The sequence below is a fragment of the Symsagittifera roscoffensis genome, chromosome 9 (genome assembly GCF_963678635.1).
Source record: "Symsagittifera roscoffensis chromosome 9, txSymRosc1.1, whole genome shotgun sequence".
NCBI classification, from domain to species: Eukaryota; Metazoa; Xenacoelomorpha; order Acoela; family Convolutidae; genus Symsagittifera; species Symsagittifera roscoffensis.
Window position 1 is genome coordinate 46,720,955 of NC_087070.1, and position 24,257 is coordinate 46,745,211.

General features: G+C 36.4%; 4 protein-coding genes across 4 annotated transcripts; all 4 read right to left on the reverse strand.

Annotated features, from left to right (window-relative positions):
* Positions 1 to 1,953: 1,953 nt before the first annotated feature.
* LOC134854614 (uncharacterized) lies at positions 1,954 to 3,702 on the reverse strand. The gene is made up of 3 exons (XM_063870952.1): positions 3,347 to 3,702; positions 2,652 to 2,814; positions 1,954 to 2,321 (listed from the first exon to the last, which is right to left on the reverse strand). Exons 1-3 carry the CDS (start codon positions 3,573 to 3,575, stop codon positions 2,117 to 2,119), a joined length of 597 nt encoding a protein of 198 aa, XP_063727022.1. The 5' UTR covers positions 3,576 to 3,702; the 3' UTR covers positions 1,954 to 2,116.
* Positions 3,703 to 7,077: 3,375 nt separating this feature from the next.
* Positions 7,078 to 9,824, reverse strand: LOC134854859 (uncharacterized). The gene is made up of 4 exons (XM_063871218.1): positions 9,775 to 9,824; positions 8,471 to 8,652; positions 7,776 to 7,938; positions 7,078 to 7,445 (listed from the first exon to the last, which is right to left on the reverse strand). Exons 1-4 carry the CDS (start codon positions 9,822 to 9,824, stop codon positions 7,241 to 7,243), a joined length of 600 nt encoding a protein of 199 aa, XP_063727288.1. The 3' UTR covers positions 7,078 to 7,240.
* A 3,971-nt stretch (positions 9,825 to 13,795) lies between these two features.
* LOC134854587 (apolipoprotein D-like) lies at positions 13,796 to 15,484 on the reverse strand. Its single transcript, XM_063870895.1, has 3 exons — positions 15,113 to 15,484; positions 14,418 to 14,580; positions 13,796 to 14,066 (listed from the first exon to the last, which is right to left on the reverse strand). Exons 1-3 carry the CDS (start codon positions 15,339 to 15,341, stop codon positions 13,862 to 13,864), a joined length of 597 nt encoding a protein of 198 aa, XP_063726965.1. The 5' UTR covers positions 15,342 to 15,484; the 3' UTR covers positions 13,796 to 13,861.
* A 3,526-nt stretch (positions 15,485 to 19,010) lies between these two features.
* LOC134854860 (apolipoprotein D-like) lies at positions 19,011 to 20,633 on the reverse strand. The gene is made up of 3 exons (XM_063871219.1): positions 20,262 to 20,633; positions 19,567 to 19,729; positions 19,011 to 19,215 (listed from the first exon to the last, which is right to left on the reverse strand). Exons 1-3 carry the CDS (start codon positions 20,488 to 20,490, stop codon positions 19,011 to 19,013), a joined length of 597 nt encoding a protein of 198 aa, XP_063727289.1. The 5' UTR covers positions 20,491 to 20,633.
* Positions 20,634 to 24,257: the final 3,624 nt, after the last annotated feature.

The window sequence follows — 24,257 nt, forward strand, 5'->3', positions numbered from 1 at the left end:
AGTTTTGGCAATTTTAAAGAATATGTTCTCTGCTTTATTTTTGGCTAAGGTTTGTGATGTTTTAAGCGTCCGTGGCCGAGAGGGAGGGTCGTGGGACGTCAAATCTCGAAGTCGCGGGTTCCAATCTGACACTGCAAAAATTTTACCTATTCGAGACTTATTTTCTAATTCTCGTACTTCACTTTGTAGAGCTGTTTTTTGTCGTTAATTCGCTAGTATTTGTGAAGCAAATTTTTGCCTCTGTGCCCAAATTATTACGATGAAAAATCAATGTGGCTGCTTTTTGCTTATTACATCCCAAATTTTGTTTCAGTGACAAACTGCGCATTTAGGGACAAATTTGTGCTTTTGTGCATTTTAAAGCTCCTTTTTGTCGCTTTCGCGCTTGTCTGAGCGAAATTGCAGCTCCGACTTTGTGTCGAAAAGCAGAGTGAATTAGTACATGTTAGAGCAGGAAGTAGCTGTGAGCAAGGATGTTACCCTCAATTAATTGAAACGCAATGAAGTGCATTTAATTATCGGCAATTATTGAGGGTAAGATGAAGTACATATCACTGAGAGAGAGAAGGGGTCAATTAATTGCGAGTTGGAAATTAAATAGCCAGTTTTTTTCGCAAACTTATGTTGCCTTTTTGTCACTGAACCTCGAGAAACGAATTTTTTTGCAGTAACTCGGACATCTGGCACGAGAGATTACTGGCTGCGTACAGGTTCTAGAAATTTAGAAACTTGACTAAATTTTTTCTATCAGAACTTTACTTGCACTGTACAACTTAATTTCTCAGCCTAACTTCCGTTTTTCACAGAAAAAGGTTTTCAGATAAATGCAATGATGGAGAGTTCAGAAATTACCCTAGCCAACAATGTAGGGAAAGCTAAAAAGGGTTCGGCACTTATTACGGGTGCGTCCCTGCCTCAGGGCATGATGTACCTCTGAGATATTTAGTGCCTGTGAGTTAATGAGCGTGTAAAAAATAGCGGCGAGCATGTAGGGTGGGAAATAGGGGTGAAATGGGTGAAGGGAAGGGGAGAAAATGACCAAAAATATTTAAGAATCTAATGTTTTATGGGGCTAGACGTATATAGAGTAATTAATCTCGCTATAAGTCGTGCTCATGACGTATTGGTTACCTTCGAGTTTTCAGTTACGCTTCAACAACACATTTGCTGTCGTTGTATGTATTTATGCAGGCTTGAATTTATTTTTTCTTCATATAGTCTATTCGAAAAACAAATACTTAAAATAGCAAAATGAGAAAATTCGTCGATTTAGCTTCAAATCTGAGCCAAAATATCATCGAATGGTTTCAAATTTGAAACAGTTCCAACAGTTAAGCATTTCCTAACAGTGCATGAGTTAACGAGAAAAAATGTTCTGGTTTGTAGCGGTACTGCAACAAAACCGTAAGTAAACCAAAAAAGTCCTAACCAAGTGTTAGAATACAAGAGCACTGTTTCATCACGATTTCTGGAAGAGAAACCGATTTATGAATACAATTAAGTTGGCCTCTCATTTGAAGGAACAGCTGCTATTATACAATTCCATTCAAGCCGTAGAAATCTCGCCTAGTCTAAGTAAGGTGAAATCTTTTAATTATATTTAGTCCTGATTAATAGTCTTTAAAAATAGTACAAAGTTTCAGTTTGGAGAAAAAAACAGTGGAAGCTGCTTGTCACCCAGATTTCATCGATAACTTAATCTCATCTCCTTGCATATTCGCTAAGATCACAAAGTGAACTTGAATTTGCATCTTTAAACTGTTGAGATTTTTTCATTACACATCCAGGTTCTAACAGGCTCGCGTGATTATAAATACTGTTTATTGGACGAGGCCCAAGCACAAATTTGCTTATTTTAAATTGGCAGGAAATTTTTTTCGAATCTTCTGTGATGCTGGTGATAATTGTTGACAATTTTAATAATGTTGGTTTTTCGCTATTGGCATATTTTTTGATTTTAGCATTAGAATTTTTCACTCATTTTGTGCAGCTAAATGGTGATTATTTTTATAAAACAACCATTCAACATTATATTGATGTATTTATTTGTACAACATTGCATACAAGCTATTTTTATTTGTAGATTTTAAAAGTTGGTCACATGTTTTGGCTTTTTCTAAGCGACCGGGCAGTAGTAGTCATTCTGCACAGTAGCATGCATATTGCCCACTTCTACCCCTAGAGAGGCCAGCAGTCCCTTCAGATCAGCGATGACGTCATCAGGGAGGGAGTTGGTCCTGGATAGTATCCATGCATCCACTGAGCCTAGACCGCCCTCACTGTCACAGGAGTAGATCAATGCATAGGAGGAGAGGTCTAGACTGAAATGAGTCCTAACTAATGATTGATTAGTAAGAAACTTTTTCGCCTTCAAACTGACTTTTAAATTAAAATAATGATGTAATTTCATTTCTGCAAAATGCTTAGATAAAATTAAAGAGTGAGTTATATGTGCCTATAATCAACAAAGAGCGTATGTAATTGATCTTTTCTGTTACCCAATAAAAATTTTTTCAATTTTTTTTGAGCAAATCGAGTAAAAAATAGGAAGCCGTTTTGGCTGTCGTAGACAGAGTTTGATGTCTATTTGAAGTCAGAACTCGCTTTTAGAATTCTGATTGAATAAATATACGTTCCAATAGTTAACTAGCCTGATGATGTTGTAGTTGGGAGCTGTGGCGCTCTGGGATGGGTATCCGGAGAAAGAGACGATCAATGCAGCCATAAGGGGGTTGGGCTGGATGGCCATGCCCACTATGCCAGAGTAGCCATCTACCCACCCGAAGCCAGTGTTGTTCACTTGCACATAGGTGCCTGAACAAGTAACAAAATGAAGTTGACTTAAATATATTTGTTCCGACCACTAAAACCGTGGAGGAATCTTGCCTTCGGGTGTGGTTTAATTTTAAAATATTTTTTCCACGCAAAATCAGGTGCCACAAATGATCATTTATCCAATTACACTTCTTATTTATTGGAAAGGAGAAAACAATTGTCGAATATCCCTTATTTACTAAAACTATCGAATATGCCTAATCTAGTTTTTTTGATTCCGTGGCCGCAACTTTCTTTCCCACAAGCAAAGCAAACCGGCCAACCTTTTTCACTTTTGCTCGGTTTTTTAGCCATTACCTTGGAAAACTTGACTCTGTATTGTCTGAGGTTCATTTTTTGACGTTTTAAAGTACAATACTTGAACGCTATGTTGATTCCGATTATTCAAATAACAGGCAAACAGGCACAAGAAGAAGCTATTCGATCTAATTTAAAAAAGAGAAATGATAACATGTAAAAATAAGCTTCCGTTATGGAAAATATTCGAATTTGTTCTGTAAAATAGGCCAACCATATGGACTGTTTTCCAGTGTGTAGGTTGCAAAGACACACTCCTGTCCCATTTCAAAGTTGGGCACCCTGTATGTCTCGTACCACCTGCCCATGTACTCTGCCAGATTGGGCAGGTCCACTATCAACCCACTGATGTCTGGACACTCGCCGATGAAGGGGGCAGCCAGAGTCAGAGTCAAGTTCAAACCCAAGAGGCTCACAAATAGGGATTGGACACCTGAAAACATCTTTATTGTGTTTCAAATTCAGCTGATTGTTTTACAAATGCTGAACGATTGCTGATTGAGTGTAAAATTGATGATATGATAACTTAAACACGTATGATCTTTAAATGATGTGAGCATTTCTTATGTTTGCGGATGCTGTAATATTTCTTCCTGTTGTGTACTGTATGCCATTCATAGAGCAAAATTCCCAGGTGTCAATGACCTATTAGACGCGGCATTTTCTTAAAGTGCGCTTTTAATATCACCAAAAAGCCATCTGTTTTCCAATTAGACCAAAAAAACGTAAAATATTTCAGTTTATTTAGAAACATAGAGGTGCCTGTCTGAGAGAGAAATGGAGCAGAGCGCCGAAACAGAACACTGCAACCAGGCTACTGTTAAAATTGATTTAGCGCTATGTTAACCTTCCTAGGGCAAGATTCTGTTAGTATTGCTAAAGCGTTCAACTATTTAGGCTTTATTTGCCCTGAACGCCGACTAAATGAAGCCTATAAATGAAAAAATATCCAGCTTTTTTGGTTTGGGTTTTTCTGAATACTCCAAAACAGTGATCCGTGATTCTTTTTAATCAATCAAGGTAATGTTCTATTTTTTTTTGCTCACTGGCGCGTGTGAAATCAAATTGGCTTGCTGGCCTCAAGTTATTTGCTGAATTTCCCACTAATTTGTCATGTATTCGCCGTCGGAAGTCATCTTGACACTGGGGCCGAACGACAGAAAATTGACATCAAAATTAAGATATCAAAAATATTATAAAATTATGAAAACTGAAACAATTTGAATGATAACAAATTCTGACATTTTTTTTGTAAAACTAGTTAAAAAGTGATAACATTTTTTTTTATATTCTAAGTTCACACACAAAAATTCTAATCCACTTTTGCGCTTTCCTTGTAGTTTTTTTTTTCAAAATTTATCAAAGATAGCCGTTGATGATCAAGTAGTACAGTAAGTTGATCAAATAGCAAGATTTCTTTTTAAGTTTCTTTTTTCAGTTTCCTAAACTTTTTTTTTCAAATTTAATCATTTTTTTGCTTGTTGTATGGTGGAACAATCCGAAAGAAAACCTAGAAATTAAACTGAATCCATAGTAATAGCAAATTAGGCTGATTCATCAATAGTTTTGTTCAGGATAGTTTTTTCGATTTTTTTATTCCCAAGAAATCCTTAAAAGAACTTCTACTTTTATAAAACTGCTAATTTAAAAGCTTTTTGCCCTATTATAAGACCGCCCGATTGCTTTATTTGATCGAAGTTAGGTTAAAAAAATTCCGCGATTTCATACCGGTTTTTCTCGACAAATTGTAAACTTTTTTATGTCATTCGAATCACGACTGGAGGGGCTTCTATATGACATCTCAGTCAACTTTTTCTGATGATTGTACGTGGTATAGTTTTGTTATAGTTTTTGTAAGCTAAAACACACCTGGAAACAAGGTCCTACAATTTTCAGTGGTCGCACAAGAACACAGCCTATCGAATTTCATGTTCAACTCTCAAATAAAAATCCTTATTTGTTGGCAGTTTTGCTATAATCACGGTCTTTAGTTTTGGCAATTTTAAAGAATATGTTCTCTGCTTTATTTTTGGCTAAGGTTTGTGATGTTTTAAGCGTCCGTGGCCGAGAGGGAGGGTCGTGGGACGTCAAATCTGGAAGTCGCGGGTTCCAATCAGACACTGCAAAAATTTTACCTATTCGAGACTTATTTTCTAATTCTCGTACTTCACTTTGTAGAGCTGTTTTTTTTGTCGTTAATTCGCTAGTATTTGTGAAGCAAATTTTTGCCTCTGTGCCCAAATTATTACGATGAAAAATCAGTGTGGCTGCTTTTTGCTTATTACATCCCAAATTTTGTTTCAGTGACAAACTGCGCATTTAGGGACAAATTTGTGCTTTTGTGCATTTTAAAGCTCCTTTTTGTCGCTTTCGCGCTTGTCTGAGCGAAATTGCAGCTCCGACTTTGTGTCGAAAAGCAGAGTGAATTAGTACATGTTAGAGCAGGAAGTACCTGTGAGCAAGGATGTTACCCTCAATTAATTGAAACGCAATGAAGTGCATTTAATTATCGGCAATTATTGAGTGTAAGATGAAGTACATATCACTGAGAGAGAGAAGGGGTCAATTAATTGCAAGTTGGAAATTAAATAGCCAGTTTTTTTCGCAAACGTATGTTGCCTTTTTGTCACTGAACCTCGAGAAACGAATTTTTTTGCAGTAACTCGGACATCTGGCACGAGAGATTACTGGATGCGTACAGGTTCTAGAAATTTAGAAACTTGACTAAATTTTTTCTATCAGAACTTTACTTGCACTGTACATTTTAAATTCTCAGCCTAACTTCCGTCTTTCACAGAAAAAGGTTTTCAGATAAATGCAATGATGGAAAGTTCAGAAATTACCCTAGCCAACAATGTAGGGAAAGCTAAAAAGGGTACGGCACTCTTTACGGGTGCGTCCCTGCCTCAGGGCATGATGTACCTCTGAGATATTTAGTGCCTGTGAGTTAATGAGCGAGTAAAAAATAGCGGCGAGCATGTAGGGTGGGAAATAGGGGTGAAATGGGTGAAGGGAAGGGGAGAAAATGACCAAAAATATTTAAGAATCTAATGTTTTATGGGGCTAGACGTATATAGAGTAATTAAACTCGCTATAAGTCGTGCTCATGACGTATTGGTTACCTTCGAGTTTTCAGTTACGCTTCAACAACACATTTGCTGTCGTTGTATGTATTTATGCAGGCTTGAATTTATTTTTTCTTCATATAGTCTATTCGAAAAACAAATACTTAAAATAGCAAAATGAGAAAATTCGTCGATTTAGTTTCAAATCTGAGCCAAAATATCATCGAATGGTTTCAAATTTGAAACAGTTCCAACAGTTAAGCATTTCCTAACAGTGCATGAGTTAACGAGACAAAATGTTCTGGTTTGTAGCGGTACTGCAACAAAACCGTAAGTAAACCAAAAAAAGTCCTAACCAAGTGTTAGAATACAAGAGCACTGTTTCATCACGATTTCTGGAAGAGAAACCGATTTATGAATACAATTAAGTTGGCCTCTCATTTGAAGGAACAGCTGCTATTATACAATTCCATTCAAGCCGTAGAAATCTCGCCTAGTCTAAGTAAGGTGAAATCTTTTAATTATATTTAGTCCTGATTAATAGTCTTTAAAAATAGTACAAAGTTTCAGTTTGGAGAAAAAAACAGTGGAAGCTGCTTGTCACCCAGATTTCATCGATAACTTAATCTCATCTCCTTGCATATTCGCTAAGATCACAAAGTGAACTTGAATTTGCATCTTTAAACTGTTGAGATTTTTTCATTACACATCCAGGTTCTAACAGGCTCGCGTGATTATAAATACTGTTTATTGGACGAGGCCCAAGCACAAATTTGCTTATTTTAAATTGGCAGGAAATTTTTTTCGAATCTTCTGTGATGCTGGTGATAATTGTTGACAATTTTAATAATGTTGGTTTTTCGCTATTGGCATATTTTTTGATTTTAGCATTAGAATTTTTCACTCATTTTGTGCAGCTAAATGGTGATTATTTTTATAAAACAACCATTCAACATTATATTGATGTATTTATTTGTACAACATTGCATACAAGCTATTTTTATTTGTAGATTTTAAAAGTTGGTCACATGTTTTGGCTTTTTCTAAGCGACCGGGCAGTAGTAGTCATTCTGCACAGTAGCATGCATATTGCCCACTTCTACCCCTAGAGAGGCCAGCAGTCCCTTCAGATCAGCGATGACGTCATCAGGGAGGGAGTTGGTCCTGGATAGTATCCATGCATCCACTGAGCCTAGACCGCCCTCACTGTCACAGGAGTAGATCAATGCATAGGAGGAGAGGTCTAGACTGAAATGAGTCCTAACTAATGATTGATTAGTAAGAAACTTTTTCGCCTTCAAACTGACTTTTAAATTAAAATAATGATGTAATTTCATTTCTGCAAAATGCTTAGATAAAATTAAAGAGTGAGTTATATGTGCCTATAATCAACAAAGAGCGTATGTAATTGATCTTTTCTGTTACCCAATAAAAATTTTTTCAATTTTTTTTGAGCAAATCGAGTAAAAAATAGGAAGCCGTTTTGGCTGTCGTAGACAGAGTTTGATGTCTATTTGAAGTCAGAACTCGCTTTTAGAATTCTGATTGAATAAATATACGTTCCAATAGTTAACTAGCCTGATGATGTTGTAGTTGGGAGCTGTGGCGCTCTGGGATGGGTATCCGGAGAAAGAGACGATCAATGCAGCCATAAGGGGGTTGGGCTGGATGGCCATGCCCACTATGCCAGAGTAGCCATCTACCCACCCGAAGCCAGTGTTGTTCACTTGCACATAGGTGCCTGAACAAGTAACAAAATGAAGTTGACTTAAATATATTTGTTCCGACCACTAAAACCGTGGAGGAATCTTGCCTTCGGGTGTGGTTTAATTTTAAAATATTTTTTCCACGCAAAATCAGGTGCCACAAATGATCATTTATCCAATTACACTTCTTATTTATTGGAAAGGAGAAAACAATTGTCGAATATCCCTTATTTACTAAAACTATCGAATATGCCTAATCTAGTTTTTTTGATTCCGTGGCCGCAACTTTCTTTCCCACAAGCAAAGCAAACCGGCCAACCTTTTTCACTTTTGATCGGTTTTTTAGCCATTACCTTGGAAAACTTGACTCTGTATTGTCTGAGGTTCATTTTTTGACGTTTTAAAGTACAATACTTGAACGCTATGTTGATTCCGATTATTCAAATAACAGGCAAACAGGCACAAGAAGAAGCTATTCGATCTAATTTAAAAAAGAGAAATGATAACATGTAAAAATAAGCTTCCGTTATGGAAAATATTCGAATTTGTTCTGTAAAATAGGCCAACCATATGGACTGTTTTCCAGTGTGTAGGTTGCAAAGACACACTCCTGTCCCATTTCAAAGTTGGGCACCCTGTATGTCTCGTACCACCTGCCCATGTACTCTGCCAGATTGGGCAGGTCCACTATCAACCCACTGATGTCTGGACACTCGCCGATGAAGGGGGCAGCCAGAGTTTTGCGCTTTCTTTGTAGTTTTTTTATTCAAAATTTATCAAAGATAGCCGTTGATGATCAAGTAGTACAGTAAGTTGATCAAATAGCAAGATTTCTTTTTAAGTTTCTTTTTTCAGTTTCCTAAACTTTTTTTCAAATTTAATCATTTTTTTTGCTTGTTGTATGGTGGAACAATCCGAAAAAAAATCTAGAAATTAAACTGAATCCATAGTCATAGCAAATTAGGCTGATTCATCAATAGTTTTGTTCAGGATAGTTTTTTCGATTTTTTTATTCCCAAGAAATCCTTAAAAGAACTTCTACTTTTATAAAACTGCTAATTTAAAAGCTTTTTGCCCTATTATAACACTGCCCGATTGCTTTATTTGATCGAAGTTAGGTTAAAAAAATTCCGCGATTTCAAACCGGTTTTTCTCGACAAATTGTGAACTTTTTTATGTCATTCGAATCACGACTGGAGGGGCTTCTATATGATATCTCAGTCAACTTTTTCTGATGATTGTCCGTGGTATGTTTTTTGTTATAGTTTTTGTAAGCTAAAACACACCTGGAAACAAGGTCCTACAATTTTCAGTGGTCGCACAAGAACACAGCCTATCGAATTTCATGTTCAACTCTCAAATAAAAATCCTTCTTTGTTGGCAGTTTTGCTATAATCACGGTCTTTAGTTTTGGCAATTTTAAAGAATATGTTCTCTGCTTTATTTTTGGCTAAAGTTTGTGATGTTTTAAGCGTCCGTGGTGGAGAGGGAGGGTCGTGGGACGTCAAATCTGGAAGTCGCGGGTTCCAATCTGACACTGCAAAAATTTTACCTATTCGAGACATATTTTTTCTAATTCTCGTACTTCACTTTGTAGAGCTGTTTTTTTTGTCGTTAATTCACTAGTATTTGTGAAGCGAATTTTTGCCTCTGTGCCCAAATTATTACGATGAAAAATCAGTGTGGCTGCTTTTTGCTTATTACATCCCAAATTTTGTTTCAGTGACAAACTGCGCATTTAGGGACAAATTTGTGCTTTTGTGCATTTTAAAGCTCCTTTTTGTCGCTTTCGCGCTTGTCTGAGCAAAATTGCAGCTCCGAATTTGTGTCGAAAAGCAGAGTGAATTAGTACATGTTAGAGCAGGAAGTACCTGTGAGCAAGGATGTTACCCTCAATTAATTGAAACGCAATGAAGTGCATTTAATTATCGGCAATTATTGAGTGTAAGATGAAGTACATATCACTGAGAGAGAGAAGGGGTCAATTAATTGCAAGTTGGAAATTAAATAGCCAGTTTTTTTCGCAAACGTATGATGCCTTTTTGTCACTGAACCTCGAGAAACGAATTTTTTTGCAGTAACTCGGACATCTGGCACGAGAGATTACTGGCTGCGTACAGGTTCTAGAAATTTAGAAACTTGACTAAATTTTTTCTATCAGAACTTTACTTGCACTGTACAACTTCATTTCTAAGCCTAACTTCCGTTTTTCACAGAAAAAGGTTTTCAGATAAATGCAATGATGGATAGTTCAGAAATTACCCTAGCCAACAATGTAAGGAAAGCTAAAAAGGGTACGGCACTTATCAAGGGTGCGTCCCTGCCTCAGGGCATGATGTACCTCTGAGATATTTAGTGCCTGTGAGTTAATGAGCGTGTAAAAAATAGCGGCGAGCATGTAGGGTGGGAAATAGGGGTGAAATGGGTGAAGGGAAGGGGAGAAAATGATCAAAAATATTTAAGAATCTAATGTTTTATGGGGCTAGACGTACATAGAGTAATTAATCTCGCTATAAGTCGTGCTCATGACGTATTGGTTACCTTCGAGTTTTCAGTTACGCTTCAACAACACATTTTCTGTCGTTGTATGTATTTATACAGGCTTGAATTTATTTTTTCTTCATATAGTCTATTCGAAAAACAAATACTTAAAATAGCAAAATGAGAAAATTCGTCGATTTAGTTTCAAATCTGAGCCAAAATATCATCGAATGGTTTCAAATTTGAAACAGTTCCAACAGTTAAGCATTTCCTAACAGTGCATGAGTTAACGAGAAAAAATGTTCTGGTTTGTAGCGGTACTGCAACAAAACCGTAAGTAAACCAAAAAAAGTCCTAACCAAGTGTTAGAATACAAGAGCACTGTTTCATCACGATTTCTGGAAGAGAAACCGATTTATGAATACAATTAAGTTGGCCTCTCATTTGAAGGAACAGCTGCTATTATACAATTCCATTCAAGCCGTAGAAATCTCGCCTAGTCTAAGTAAGGCGAAATCTTTTAATTATATTTAGTCCTGATTAATAGTCTTTAAAAATAGTACAAAGTTTCAGTTTGGAGAAAAAAACAGTGGAAGCTGCTTGTCACCCAGATTTCATCGATAACTTAATCTCATCTCCTTGCATATTCGCTAAGATCACAAAGTGAACTTGAATTTGCTTCTTTAAACTGTTGAGATTTTTCATTACACATCCAGGTTCTAACAGGCTCGCGTGATTATAAATACTGTTTATTGGACGAGGCCCAAGCACAAATTTGCTTATTTTAAATTGGCATGAAATTTTTTTCGAATCTTCTGTGATGCTGGTGATAATTGTTGACAATTTTAATAATGTTGGTTTTTCGCTATTAGCATATTTTTTGATTTTAGCATTAGAATTTTTCACTCCTTTTGTGCAGCTAAATGATGATTATTTTTATAAAACAACCATTCAACATTATATTGATGTATTTATTTATACAACATTGCTTACAAGCTATTTTTAGTTGTAGATTTAAAAAGTTGGTCACATGTTTTGGCTTTTTCTAAGCGACCGGGCAGTAGTAGTGCCCACTTCTACCCCTAGAGAGGCCAGCAGTCCCTTCAGATCAGCGATGACGTCTTTTTTATGTCATTCGAATCACGACTGGAGGGGCTTCTATATGATATCTCAGTCAACTTTTTCTGATGATTGTCCGTGGTATGTTTTTGTTATAGTTTTTGTAAGCTAAAACACACCTGGAAACAAGGTTCTACAATTTTCAGTGGTCGCACAAGAACACAGCCTATCGAATTTCATGTTCAACTCTCAAATAAAAATCCTTCTTTGTTGGCAGTTTTGCTATAATCACGATCTTTAGTTTTGGCAATTTTATAGAATATGTTCTCTGCTTTATTTTTGGCTAAAGTTTGTGATGTTTTAAGCGTCCGTGGCCAAGAGGGAGGGTCGTGGGACGTCAAATCTCGAAGTCGCGGGTTCCAATCTGACACTGCAAAAATTTTACCTATTCGAAACTTATTTTTTAATTCTCGTACTTCACTTTGTAGAGCTGTTTTTTTTTGTCGTTAATTCGCTAGTATTTGTGAAGCAAATCTTTGCCTCTGTGCCCAAATTATTACGATGAAAAATCAGTGTGGCTGCATTTTGCTTATTACATCCCAAATTTTGTTTCAGTGACAAACTGCGCATTTAGAGACAAATTTGTGCTTTTGTGCATTTTAAAGCTCATTTTTGTCGCTTTCGCGCTTGTCTGAGCGAAATTGCAGCTCCGACTTTGTGCCGAAAAGCAGAGTGAATTAGTACATGTTAGAGCAGGAAGTACCTGTGAGCAAGGATGTTACCCTCAATTAATTGAAACGCAATGAAGTGCATTTAATTATCGGCAATTATTGAGGGTAAGATGAAGTACATATCACTGAGAGAGAGAAGGGATCAATTAATTGCGAGTTGGAAATTAAATAGCCAGTTTTTTTTGCAAACGTATGTTGCCTTTTTGTCACTGAACCTCATGAAACGATTTTTTTTGCAGTAACTCGGACATCTGGCACGAGAGATTACTGGCTGCGTACAGGTTCTAGAAATTTAGAAACTTGACTTAATTTTTTCTATCAGAACTTTACTTGCACTGTACAACTTAATTTCTCAGCCTAACTTCCGTTTTTCACAGAAAAAGGTTTTCAGATAAATGCAATGATGGAGAGTTCAGAAATTACCCTAGCCAACAATGTAGGGAAAGCTAAAAAGGGTACGGCACTTATTACGGGTGCGTCCCTGCCTCAGGGCATGATGTACCTCTGAGATATTTAGTGCCTGTGAGTTAATGAGCGTGTAAAAAATAGCGGCGAGCATGTAGGGTGGGAAATAGGGGTGAAATGGGTGAAGGGAAGGGGAGAAAATGACCAAAAATATTTAAGAATCTAATGTTTTATGGGGCTAGACGTATATAGAGTAATTAATCTCGCTATAAGTCGTGCTCATGACGTATTGGTTACCTTCGAAATTTCAGTTACGCTTCAACAACACATTTGCTGTCGTTGTATGTATTTATGCAGGCTTGAATTTATTTTTTCTTCATATAGTCTATTCGAAAAACAAATACTTAAAATATCAAAATGAGAAAATTCGTCGATTTAGTTTCAAATCTGGGCCAAAATATCATCGAATGGTTTCAAATTTGAAACAGTTCCAACAGTTAAGCATTTCCTAACAGTGCATGAGTTAACGAGACAAAATGTTCTGGTTTGTAGCGGTACTGCAACAAAACCGTAAGTAAACCAAAAAAGTCCTAACCAAGTGTTAGAATACAAGAGCACTGTTTCATCACGATTTCTGGAAGAGAAACCGATTTATGAATACAATTAAGTTGGCCTCTCATTTGAAGGAACAGCTGCTATTATACAATTCCATTCAAGCCGTAGAAATCTCGCCTAGTCTAAGTAAGGCGAAATCTTTTAACTATATTTAGTCCTGATTAATAGTCTTTAAAAATAGTACAAAGTTTCAGTTTGGAGAAAAAAACAGTGCAAGCTGCTTGTCACCCAGATTTCATCGATAACTTAATCTCATCTCCTTGCATATTCGCTAAGATCACAAAGTGAACTTGAATTTGCATCTTTAAACTGTTGAGATTTTTTCATTACACATCCAGGTTCTAACAGGCTCGCGTGATTATAAATACTGTTTATTGGACGAGGCCCAAGCACAAATTTGCTTATTTTAAATTGGCATGAAATTTTTTTCGAATCTTCTGTGATGCTGGTGATAATTGTTGACATTTTTAATAATGTTGGTTTTTCGCTATTGGCATATTTTTTGATTTTAGCATTAGAATTTTTCACTCATTTTGTGCAGCTAAATGGTGATTATTTTTATAAAACAACCATTCAACATTATGTTGATGTATTTATTTGTACAACATTGCATACAAGCTATTTTTAGTTGTAGATTTAAAAAGTTGGTCACATGTTTTGGCTTTTTCTAAGCAACCGGGCAGTAGTAGTCACTCTGCACAGTAGCATGCATATTGCCCACTTCTACCCCTAGAGAGGCCAGCAGTCCCTTCAGATCAGCGATGACGTCACCAGGGAGGGAGTTGGTCCTGGATAGTATCCATGCATCCACTGAGCCTAGACCGCCCTCACGGTCACAGGAGTAGATCAATGCATAGGAGGAGAGGTCTAGACTGAAATGAGTCCTAACTAATGATTGATTAGTAAGAAACTTTTTCGCCTTCAAACTGACTTTTAAATTAAAATAATGATGTAATTTCATTTCTGCAAAATGCTTAAATAAAATTAAAGAGTGGGTTATATGTGTCTATAATTATCATAAAATATCTCTTATTCAACAAAGAGCGTATGTAATTGATCTTTTCTGTTACCCAATAAATTTTTTTTCAATTTTTTTTGAGCAATTCGAGTAAAAAATAGGAAGCCGTTTTGGCTGTCGTAGACAGAGTTTGATGTCTATTTGAAGTCAGAACTCGCTTTTAGAATTCTGATTGAATAAATATACGTTCCAATAGTTAACTAGCCTGATGATGTTGTAGTTGGGAGCTGTGGCGCTCTGGGATGGGTATCCGGAGAAAGAGACGATCAATGCAGCCATAGGGGGGTTGGGCTGGATGGCCATGCCCACTATGCCAGAGTAGCCATCTACCCACCCGAAGCCAGTGTTGTTCACTTGCACATAGGTGCCTGAACAAGTAACAAAATGAAGTTGACTTAAATATATTTGTTCCGACCACTAAAACCGTGGAGGAATCTTGCCTTCGGGTGTGGCTTAATTTTAAAATATTTTTTCCACGCAAAATCAGGTGCCACAAATGATCATTTATCCAATTACGCTTCTTATTTATTAGAAAGGAGAAAACAATTGTCGAATATCCCTTATTTACTAAAACTATCGAATATGCCTAATCTAGTTTTTTTGATTCCGTGGCCGCAACTTTCTTTCCCACAAGCAAAGCAAACCGGCCAACCTTTTTCACTTTTGCTCGGTTTTTTAGCCATTACCTTGGAAAACTTGACTCTGTATTGTCTGAGGTTCATTTTTTGACGTTTTAAAGTACAATACTTGAACGCTATGTTGATTCCGATTATTCAAATACCAGGCAAACAGGCACAAAAAGAAGCTATTCGATCTAATTTAAAAAAGAGAAATGATAACATGTAAAAATAAGCTTCCGTTATGGAAAATATTCGAATTTGTTCTGTAAAATAGGCCAACCATATGGGCTGTTTTCCAGTGTGTAGGTTGCAAAGACAAACTCCTGTCCCACTTCGAAGTTGGGCACCCTGTATATCTCGTACCACCTGCCCATGTAGTCTGCCAGGTTGGGCAGGTCCACTATCAACCCACTGATGTCTGGACACTCGCCGATGAAGGGGGCAGCCAGAGTCAGAGTCAAGTTCAAACCCAAGAGGCTCACAAATAGGGATTGGACACCTGAGAACATCTTTATTGTGTTTCAAATTCAGCTGATTGTTTTACAAATGCTGAACGATTGCTGATTGAGTGTAAAATTGATGATATGATAACTTAAACACGTATGATCTTTAAATGATGTGAGCATTTCTTATGTTTGCGGATGCTGTAATATTTCTTCCTGTTGTGTACTGTATGCCATTCATAGAGCAATATTCCCAGGTGTCAATGACCTATTAGACACGGCATTTTCTTGAAGTGCGCTTTTAATGTCACCAAAAAGGCCATCTGTTTTCCAATTAGACCAAAAAAAGGTAAAATATTTCATTTTATTAAGAAACATAAAGGTGCCTGTCTGAGAGAGGAATGGGGCAGAGCGCCGAAACAGAACACCGCAACCAGGCTACTGTTAAAATTGATTTAGCGCTATGTTAACCTTCCTAGGGCAAGATTCTGTTAGTATTGCTAAAGCGTTCAACTATTTAGGCTTTATTTGCCCTGAACGCCGACTAAATGAAGCCTATAAATGAAAAAATATCCAGCTTTTTTGGTTTGGGTTTTTCTGAATATTCCAAAACAATGATCCGTGATTCTTTTTAATCAATCAAGGTAATGTTCTATTTTTTTTTGCTCACTGGCGCGTGTGAAATCAAATTGGCTTGCTGGCCTCAAGTTATTTGCTGAATTTCCCACTAATTTGTCATGTATTCGCCGTCGGAAGTCATCTTGACACTGGGGCCGAATGACAGAAAATTGACATCAAAATTAAGATATCAAAAATATTATAAAATTATGAAAACTGAAACAATTTGAATGATAACAAATTCTGACATTTTTTTTTGTAAAACTAGTTAAAAAGTGATAACATTTTTTTTTATATTCTAAGTTCACACACAAAAATTCTAATCCACTTTTTTGTGCTTTCTTTGTAGTTTTTTTATTCAAAATTTATCAAAGATAGCCGTTGATGATCAAGTAGTACAGTAAGTTGATCAAATAGCAAGATTTCTTTTTAAGTTTCTTTTTTCAGTTTCCTAAACTTTTTTTTCAAATTTAATCATTTTTTTTGCTTGTTGTATGGTGGAACAATCCGAAAGAAAATCTAGAAATTAAACTGAATCCATAGTAATAGCAAATTAGGCTGATTCATCAATAGTTTTGTTCAGGATAGTTTTTTCGATTTTTTTATTCCCAAGAAATCCTTAAAAGAACTTCTACTTTTATAAAACTGCTAATTTAAAAGCTTTTTGCCCTATTATAAGACTGCCCGATTGCTTTATTTGATCGAAGTTAGGTTAAAAAAATTCCGCGATTTCAAACCGGTTTTTCTCGACAAATTGTGAACTTTTTTATGTCATTCGAATCACGACTGGAGGGGCTTCTATATGATATCTCAGTCAACTTTTTCTGATGATTGTCCGTGGTATGTTTTTGTTATAGTTTTTGTAAGCTAAAACACACCTGGAAACAAGGTCCTACAATTTTCAGTGGTCGCACAAGAACACAGCCTATCGAATTTCATGTTCAACTCTCAAATAAAAATCCTTCTTTGTTGGCAGTTTTGCTATAATCACGATCTTTAGTTTTGGCAATTTTATAGAATATGTTCTCTGCTTTATTTTTGGCTAAAGTTTGTGATGTTTTAAGCGTCCGTGGCCAAGAGGGAGGGTCGTGGGACGTCAAATCTCGAAGTCGCGGGTTCCAATCTGACACTGCAAAAATTTTACCTATTCGAAACTTATTTTTTAATTCTCGTACTTCACTTTGTAGAGCTGTTTTTTTTTGTCGTTAATTCGCTAGTATTTGTGAAGCAAATCTTTGCCTCTGTGCCCAAATTATTACGATGAAAAATCAGTGTGGCTGCATTTTGCTTATTACATCCCAAATTTTGTTTCAGTGACAAACTGCGCATTTAGAGACAAATTTGTGCTTTTGTGCATTTTAAAGCTCATTTTTGTCGCTTTCGCGCTTGTCTGAGCGAAATTGCAGCTCCGACTTTGTGCCGAAAAGCAGAGTGAATTAGTACATGTTAGAGCAGGAAGTACCTGTGAGCAAGGATGTTACCCTCAATTAATTGAAACGCAATGAAGTGCATTTAATTATCGGCAATTATTGAGGGTAAGATGAAGTACATATCACTGAGAGAGAGAAGGGATCAATTAATTGCGAGTTGGAAATTAAATAGCCAGTTTTTTTTGCAAACGTATGTTGCCTTTTTGTCACTGAACCTCATGAAACGATTTTTTTTGCAGTAACTCGGACATCTGGCACGAGAGATTACTGGCTGCGTACAGGTTCTAGAAATTTAGAAACTTGACTTAATTTTTTCTATCAGAACTTTACTTGCACTGTACAACTTAATTTCTCAGCCTAACTTCCGTTTTTCACAGAAAAAGGTTTTCAGATAAATGCAATGATGGAGAGTTCAGAAATTACCCTAGCCAACAATGTAGGGAAAGCTAAAAAGGGTACGGCACTTATTACGGGTGCGTCCCTGCCTCAGGGCATGATGTACCTCTGAGATATTTAGTGCCTGTGAGTTAATGAGCGTGTAAAAAATAGCGGCGAGCATGTAGGGTGGGAAATAGGGGTGAAATGGGTGAAGGGAAGGGGAGAAAATGACCAAAAATATTTAAGAATCTAATGTTTTATGGGGCTAGACGTATATAGAGTAATTAATCTCGCTATAAGTCGTGCTCATGACGTATTGGTTACCTTCGAAATTTCAGTTACGCTTCAACAACACATTTGCTGTCGTTGTATGTATTTATGCAGGCTTGAATTTATTTTTTCTTCATATAGTCTATTCGAAAAACAAATACTTAAAATATCAAAATGAGAAAATTCGTCGATTTAGTTTCAAATCTGGGCCAAAATATCATCGAATGGTTTCAAATTTGAAACAGTTCCAACAGTTAAGCATTTCCTAACAGTGCATGAGTTAACGAGACAAAATGTTCTGGTTTGTAGCGGTACTGCAACAAAACCGTAAGTAAACCAAAAAAGTCCTAACCAAGTGTTAGAATACAAGAGCACTGTTTCATCACGATTTCTGGAAGAGAAACCGATTTATGAATACAATTAAGTTGGCCTCTCATTTGAAGGAACAGCTGCTATTATACAATTCCATTCAAGCCGTAGAAATCTCGCCTAGTCTAAGTAAGGCGAAATCTTTTAACTATATTTAGTCCTGATTAATAGTCTTTAAAAATAGTACAAAGTTTCAGTTTGGAGAAAAAAACAGTGCAAGCTGCTTGTCACCCAGATTTCATCGATAACTTAATCTCATCTCCTTGCATATTCGCTAAGATCACAAAGTGAACTTGAATTTGCATCTTTAAACTGTTGAGATTTTTTCATTACACATCCAGGTTCTAACAGGCTCGCGTGATTATAAATACTGTTTATTGGACGAGGCCCAAGCACAAATTTGCTTATTTTAAATTGGCATGAAATTTTTTTCGAATCTTCTGTGATGCTGGTGATAATTGTTGACATTTTTAATAATGTTGGTTTTTCGCTATTGGCATATTTTTTGATTTTAGCATTAGAATTTTTCACTCATTTTGTGCAGCTAAATGGTGATTATTTTTATAAAACAACCATTCAACATTATGTTGATGTATTTATTTGTACAACATTGCATACAAGCTATTTTTAGTTGTAGATTTAAAAAGTTGGTCACATGTTTTGGCTTTTTCTAAGCAACCGGGCAGTAGTAGTCACTCTGCACAGTAGCATGCATAATGCCCACTTCTACCCCTAGAGAGGCCAGCAGTCCCTTCAGATCAGCGATGACGTCACCAGGTAGGGAGTTGGTCCTGGATAGTATCCATGCATCCACTGAGCCTAGACCGCCCTCACGGTCACAGGAGTAGATCAATGCATAGGAGGAGAGGTCTAGACTGAAATGAGTCCTAACTAATGATTGATTAGTAAGAAACTTTTTCGCCTTCAAACTGACTTTTAAATTAAAATAATGATGTAATTTCATTTCTGCAAAATGCTTAAATAAAATTAAAGAGTGGGTTATATGTGTCTATAATTATCATAAAATATCTCTTATTCAACAAAGAGCGTATGTAATTGATCTTTTCTGTTACCCAATAAATTTTTTTTCAATTTTTTTTGAGCAATTCGAGTAAAAAATAGGAAGCCGTTTTGGCTGTCGTAGACAGAGTTTGATGTCTATTTGAAGTCAGAACTCGCTTTTAGAATTCTGATTGAATAAATATACGTTCCAATAGTTAACTAGCCTGATGATGTTGTAGTTGGGAGCTGTGGCGCTCTGGGATGGGTATCCGGAGAAAGAGACGATCAATGCAGCCATAGGGGGGTTGGGCTGGATGGCCATGCCCACTATGCCAGAGTAGCCATCTACCCACCCGAAGCCAGTGTTGTTCACTTGCACATAGGTGCCTGAACAAGTAACAAAATGAAGTTGACTTAAATATATTTGTTCCGACCACTAAAACCGTGGAGGAATCTTGCCTTCGGGTGTGGCTTAATTTTAAAATATTTTTTCCACGCAAAATCAGGTGCCACAAATGATCATTTATCCAATTACGCTTCTTATTTATTAGAAAGGAGAAAACAATTGTCGAATATCCCTTATTTACTAAAACTATCGAATATGCCTAATCTAGTTTTTTTGATTCCGTGGCCGCAACTTTCTTTCCCACAAGCAAAGCAAACCGGCCAACCTTTTTCACTTTTGCTCGGTTTTTTAGCCATTACCTTGGAAAACTTGACTCTGTATTGTCTGAGGTTCATTTTTTGACGTTTTAAAGTACAATACTTGAACGCTATGTTGATTACGATTATTCAAATACCAGGCAAACAGGCACAAAAAGAAGCTATTCGATCTAATTTAAAAAAGAGAAATGATAACATGTAAAAATAAGCTTCCGTTATGGAAAATATTCGAATTTGTTCTGTAAAATAGGCCAACCATATGGGCTGTTTTCCAGTGTGTAGGTTGCAAAGACAAACTCCTGTCCCACTTCGAAGTTGGGCACCCTGTATATCTCGTACCACCTGCCCATGTAGTCTGCCAGGTTGGGCAGGTCCACTATCAACCCACTGATGTCTGGACACTCGCCGATGAAGGGGGCAGCCAGAGTCAGAGTCAAGTTCAAACCCAAGAGGCTCACAAATAGGGATTGGACACCTGAGAACATCTTTATTGTGTTTCAAATTCAGCTGATTGTTTTACAAATGCTGAACGATTGCTGATTGAGTGTAAAATTGATGATATGATAACTTAAACACGTATGATCTTTAAATGATGTGAGCATTTCTTATGTTTGCGGATGCTGTAATATTTCTTCCTGTTGTGTACTGTATGCCATTCATAGAGCAATATTCCCAGGTGTCAATGACCTATTAGACACGGCATTTTCTTGAAGTGCGCTTTTAATGTCACCAAAAAGGCCATCTGTTTTCCAATTAGACCAAAAAAAGGTAAAATATTTCATTTTATTAAGAAACATAAAGGTGCCTGTCTGAGAGAGGAATGGGGCAGAGCGCCGAAACAGAACACCGCAACCAGGCTACTGTTAAAATTGATTTAGCGCTATGTTAACCTTCCTAGGGCAAGATTCTGTTAGTATTGCTAAAGCGTTCAACTATTTAGGCTTTATTTGCCCTGAACGCCGACTAAATGAAGCCTATAAATGAAAAAATATCCAGCTTTTTTGGTTTGGGTTTTTCTGAATATTCCAAAACAATGATCCGTGATTCTTTTTAATCAATCAAGGTAATGTTCTATTTTTTTTGCTCACTGGCGCGTGTGAAATCAAATTGGCTTGCTGGCCTCAAGTTATTTGCTGAATTTCCCACTAATTTGTCATGTATTCGCCGTCGGAAGTCATCTTGACACTGGGGCCGAATGACAGAAAATTGACATCAAAATTAAGATATCAAAAATATTATAAAATTATGAAAACTGAAACAATTTGAATGATAACAAATTCTGACATTTTTTTTTTGTAAAACTAGTTAAAAAGTGATAACATTTTTTTTTATATTCTAAGTTCACACACAAAAATTCTAATCCACTTTTTTGTGCTTTCTTTGTAGTTTTTTTATTCAAAATTTATCAAAGATAGCCGTTGATGATCAAGTAGTACAGTAAGTTGATCAAATAGCAAGATTTCTTTTTAAGTTTCTTTTTTCAGTTTCCTAAACTTTTTTTTCAAATTTAATCATTTTTTTTGCTTGTTGTATGGTGGAACAATCCGAAAGAAAATCTAGAAATTAAACTGAATCCATAGTAATAGCAAATTAGGCTGATTCATCAATAGTTTTGTTCAGGATAGTTTTTTCGATTTTTTTATTCCCAAGAAATCCTTAAAAGAACTTCTACTTTTATAAAACTGCTAATTTAAAAGCTTTTTGCCCTATTATAAGACTGCCCGATTGCTTTATTTGATCGAAGTTAGGTTAAAAAAATTCCGCGATTTCAAACCGGTTTTTCTCGACAAATTGTGAACTTTTTTATGTCATTCGAATCACGACTGGAGGGGCTTCTATATGATATCTCAGTCAACTTTTTCTGATGATTGTCCGTGGTATGTTTTTTGTTATAGTTTTTGTAAGCTGAAACACACCTGGAAACAAGGTCCTACAATTTTCAGTGGTCGCACAAGAACACAGCCTATCGAATTTCATGTTCAACTCTCAAATAAAAATCCTTCTTTGTTGGCAGTTTTGCTATAATCACGGTCTTTAGTTTTGGCAATTTTAAAGAATATGTTCTCTGCTTTATTTTTGAATAAGGTTTGTGATGTTTTAAGCGTCCGTGGCCGAGAGGGAGGGTCGTGGGACGTCAAATCTGGAAGTCGCGGGTTCCAATCTGACACTGCAAAAATTTTACCTATTCGAGACTTATTTTCTAATTCTCGTACTTCACTTTGTAGAGCTGTTTTTTTTGTCGTTAATTCGCTAGTATTTGTGAAGCAAATTTTTGCCTCTGTGCCCAAATTATTACGATGAAAAATCAGTGTGGCTGCTTTTTGCTTATTACATCCCAAATTTTGTTTCAGTGACAAACTGCGCATTTAGGGACAAATTTGTGTTTTTGTGCATTTTAAAGCTCCTTTTTGTCGCTTTCGCGCTTGTCTGAGCGAAATTGCAGCTCCGACTTTGTGTCGAAAAGCAGAGTGAATTAGTACATGTTAGAGCAGGAAGTACCTGTGAGCAAGGATGTTACCCTCAATTAATTGAAACGCAATGAAGTGCATTTAATTATCGGCAATTATTGAGTGTAAGATGAAGTACATATCACTGAGAGAGAGAAGGGGTCAATTAATTGCAAGTTGGAAATTAAATAGCCAGTTTTTTTCGCAAACGTATGTTGCCTTTTTGTCACTGAACATCGAGAAACGAATTTTTTTGCAGTAACTCGGACATCTGGCACGAGAGATTACTGGCTGCGTACAGGTTCTAGAAATTTAGAAACTTGACTAAATTTTTTCTATCAGAACTTTACTTGCACTGTACAACTTAATTTCTCAGCCTAACTTCCGTTTTTCACAGAAAAAGGTTTTCAGATAAATGCAATGATGGAGAGTTCAGAAATTACCCTAGCCAACAATGTAGGGAAAGCTGAAAAGGGTACGGCACTTATTACGGGTGCGTCCCTGCCTCAGGGCATGATGTACCTCTGAGATATTTAGTGCCTGTGAGTTAATGAGCGTGTAAAAAATAGCGGCGAGCATGTAAGGTGGGAAATAGGGGTGAAATGGGTGAAGGGAAGGGGAGAAAATGACCAAAAATATTTAAGAATCTAATGTTTTATGGGGCTAGACGTATATAGAGTAATTAATCTCGCTATAAGTCGTGCTCATGACGTATTGGTTACCTTCGAGTTTTCAGTTACGCTTCAACAACACATTTGCTGTCGTTGTATGTATTTATGCAGGCTTGAATTTATTTTTTCTTCATATAGTCTATTCGAAAAACAAATACTTAAAATAGCAAAATGAGAAAATTCGTCGATTTAGTTTCAAATCTGAGCCAAAATATCATCGAATGGTTTCAAATTTGAAACAGTTCCAACAGTTAAGCATTTCCTAACAGTGCATGAGTTAACGAGAAAAAATGTTCTGGTTTGTAGCGGTACTGCAACAAAACCGTAAGTAAACCAAAAAAAGTCCTAACCAAGTGTTAGAGTACAAGAGCACTGTTTCATCACGATTTCTGGAAGAGAAACCGATTTATGAATACAATTAAGTTGGCCTCTCATTTGAAGGAACAGCTGCTATTATACAATTCCATTCAAGCCGTAGAAATCTCGCCTAGTCTAAGTAAGGCGAAATCTTTTAATTATATTTAGTCCTGATTAATAGTCTTTAAAAATAGTACAAAGTTTCAGTTTGGAGAAAAAAACAGTGGAAGCTGCTTGTCACCCAGCTTTCATCGATATCTTAATCTCATCTCCTTGCATATTCGCTAAGATCACAAAGTGAACTTGAATTTGCTTCTTTAAACTGTTGAGATTTTTCATTACACATCCAGGTTCTAACAGGCTCGCGTGATTATAAATACTGTTTATTGGACGAGGCCCAAGCACAAATTTGCTTATTTTAAATTGGCATGAAATTTTTTTCGAATCTTCTGTGATGCTGGTGATAATTGTTGACAATTTTAATAATGTTGGTTTTTCGCTATTAGCATATTTTTTGATTTTAGCATTAGAATTTTTCACTCCTTTTGTGCAGCTAAATGATGATTATTTTTATAAAACAACCATTCAACATTATATTGATGTATTTATTTATACAACATTGCTTACAAGCTATTTTTAGTTGTAGATTTAAAAAATTGGTCACATGTTTTGGCTTTTTCTAAGCGACAGGGCAGTAGTAGTCACTCTGCACAGTAGCATACATATTGCCCACTTCTACCCCTAGAGAGGCCAGCAGTCCCTTCAGATCAGCGATGA

Excerpts from the sequence above, each read along its gene's own strand:
- LOC134854587 (XM_063870895.1), bottom strand. The coding sequence starts at position 15,341 with ATGTTCTCAGGTGTCCAATCCCTATTTGTGAGCCTCTTGGGTTTGAAC. Across the intron at positions 14,581-15,112 it reads ACTGGAAAACAGCCCATATG|GCACCTATGTGCAAGTGAAC; the intron begins GTTGGCCTATTT and ends TTACTTGTTCAG. Across the intron at positions 14,067-14,417 it reads CCCAACTACAACATCATCAG|TCTAGACCTCTCCTCCTATG; the intron begins GCTAGTTAACTA and ends GACTCATTTCAG.
- LOC134854614 (XM_063870952.1), bottom strand. The coding sequence starts at position 3,575 with ATGTTTTCAGGTGTCCAATCCCTATTTGTGAGCCTCTTGGGTTTGAAC. Across the intron at positions 2,815-3,346 it reads ACTGGAAAACAGTCCATATG|GCACCTATGTGCAAGTGAAC; the intron begins GTTGGCCTATTT and ends TTACTTGTTCAG. Across the intron at positions 2,322-2,651 it reads CCCAACTACAACATCATCAG|TCTAGACCTCTCCTCCTATG; the intron begins GCTAGTTAACTA and ends GACTCATTTCAG.
- LOC134854860 (XM_063871219.1), bottom strand. The coding sequence starts at position 20,490 with ATGTTCTCAGGTGTCCAATCCCTATTTGTGAGCCTCTTGGGTTTGAAC. Across the intron at positions 19,730-20,261 it reads ACTGGAAAACAGCCCATATG|GCACCTATGTGCAAGTGAAC; the intron begins GTTGGCCTATTT and ends TTACTTGTTCAG. Across the intron at positions 19,216-19,566 it reads CCCAACTACAACATCATCAG|TCTAGACCTCTCCTCCTATG; the intron begins GCTAGTTAACTA and ends GACTCATTTCAG.
- LOC134854859 (XM_063871218.1), bottom strand. The coding sequence starts at position 9,824 with ATGCACTTCATTGCGTTTCAATTAATTGAGGGTAACATCCTTGCTCAC. Across the intron at positions 8,653-9,774 it reads GGTAACATCCTTGCTCACAG|AAAGCGCAAAACTCTGGCTG; the intron begins GTACTTCCTGCT and ends AAAACTACAAAG. Across the intron at positions 7,939-8,470 it reads ACTGGAAAACAGTCCATATG|GCACCTATGTGCAAGTGAAC; the intron begins GTTGGCCTATTT and ends TTACTTGTTCAG.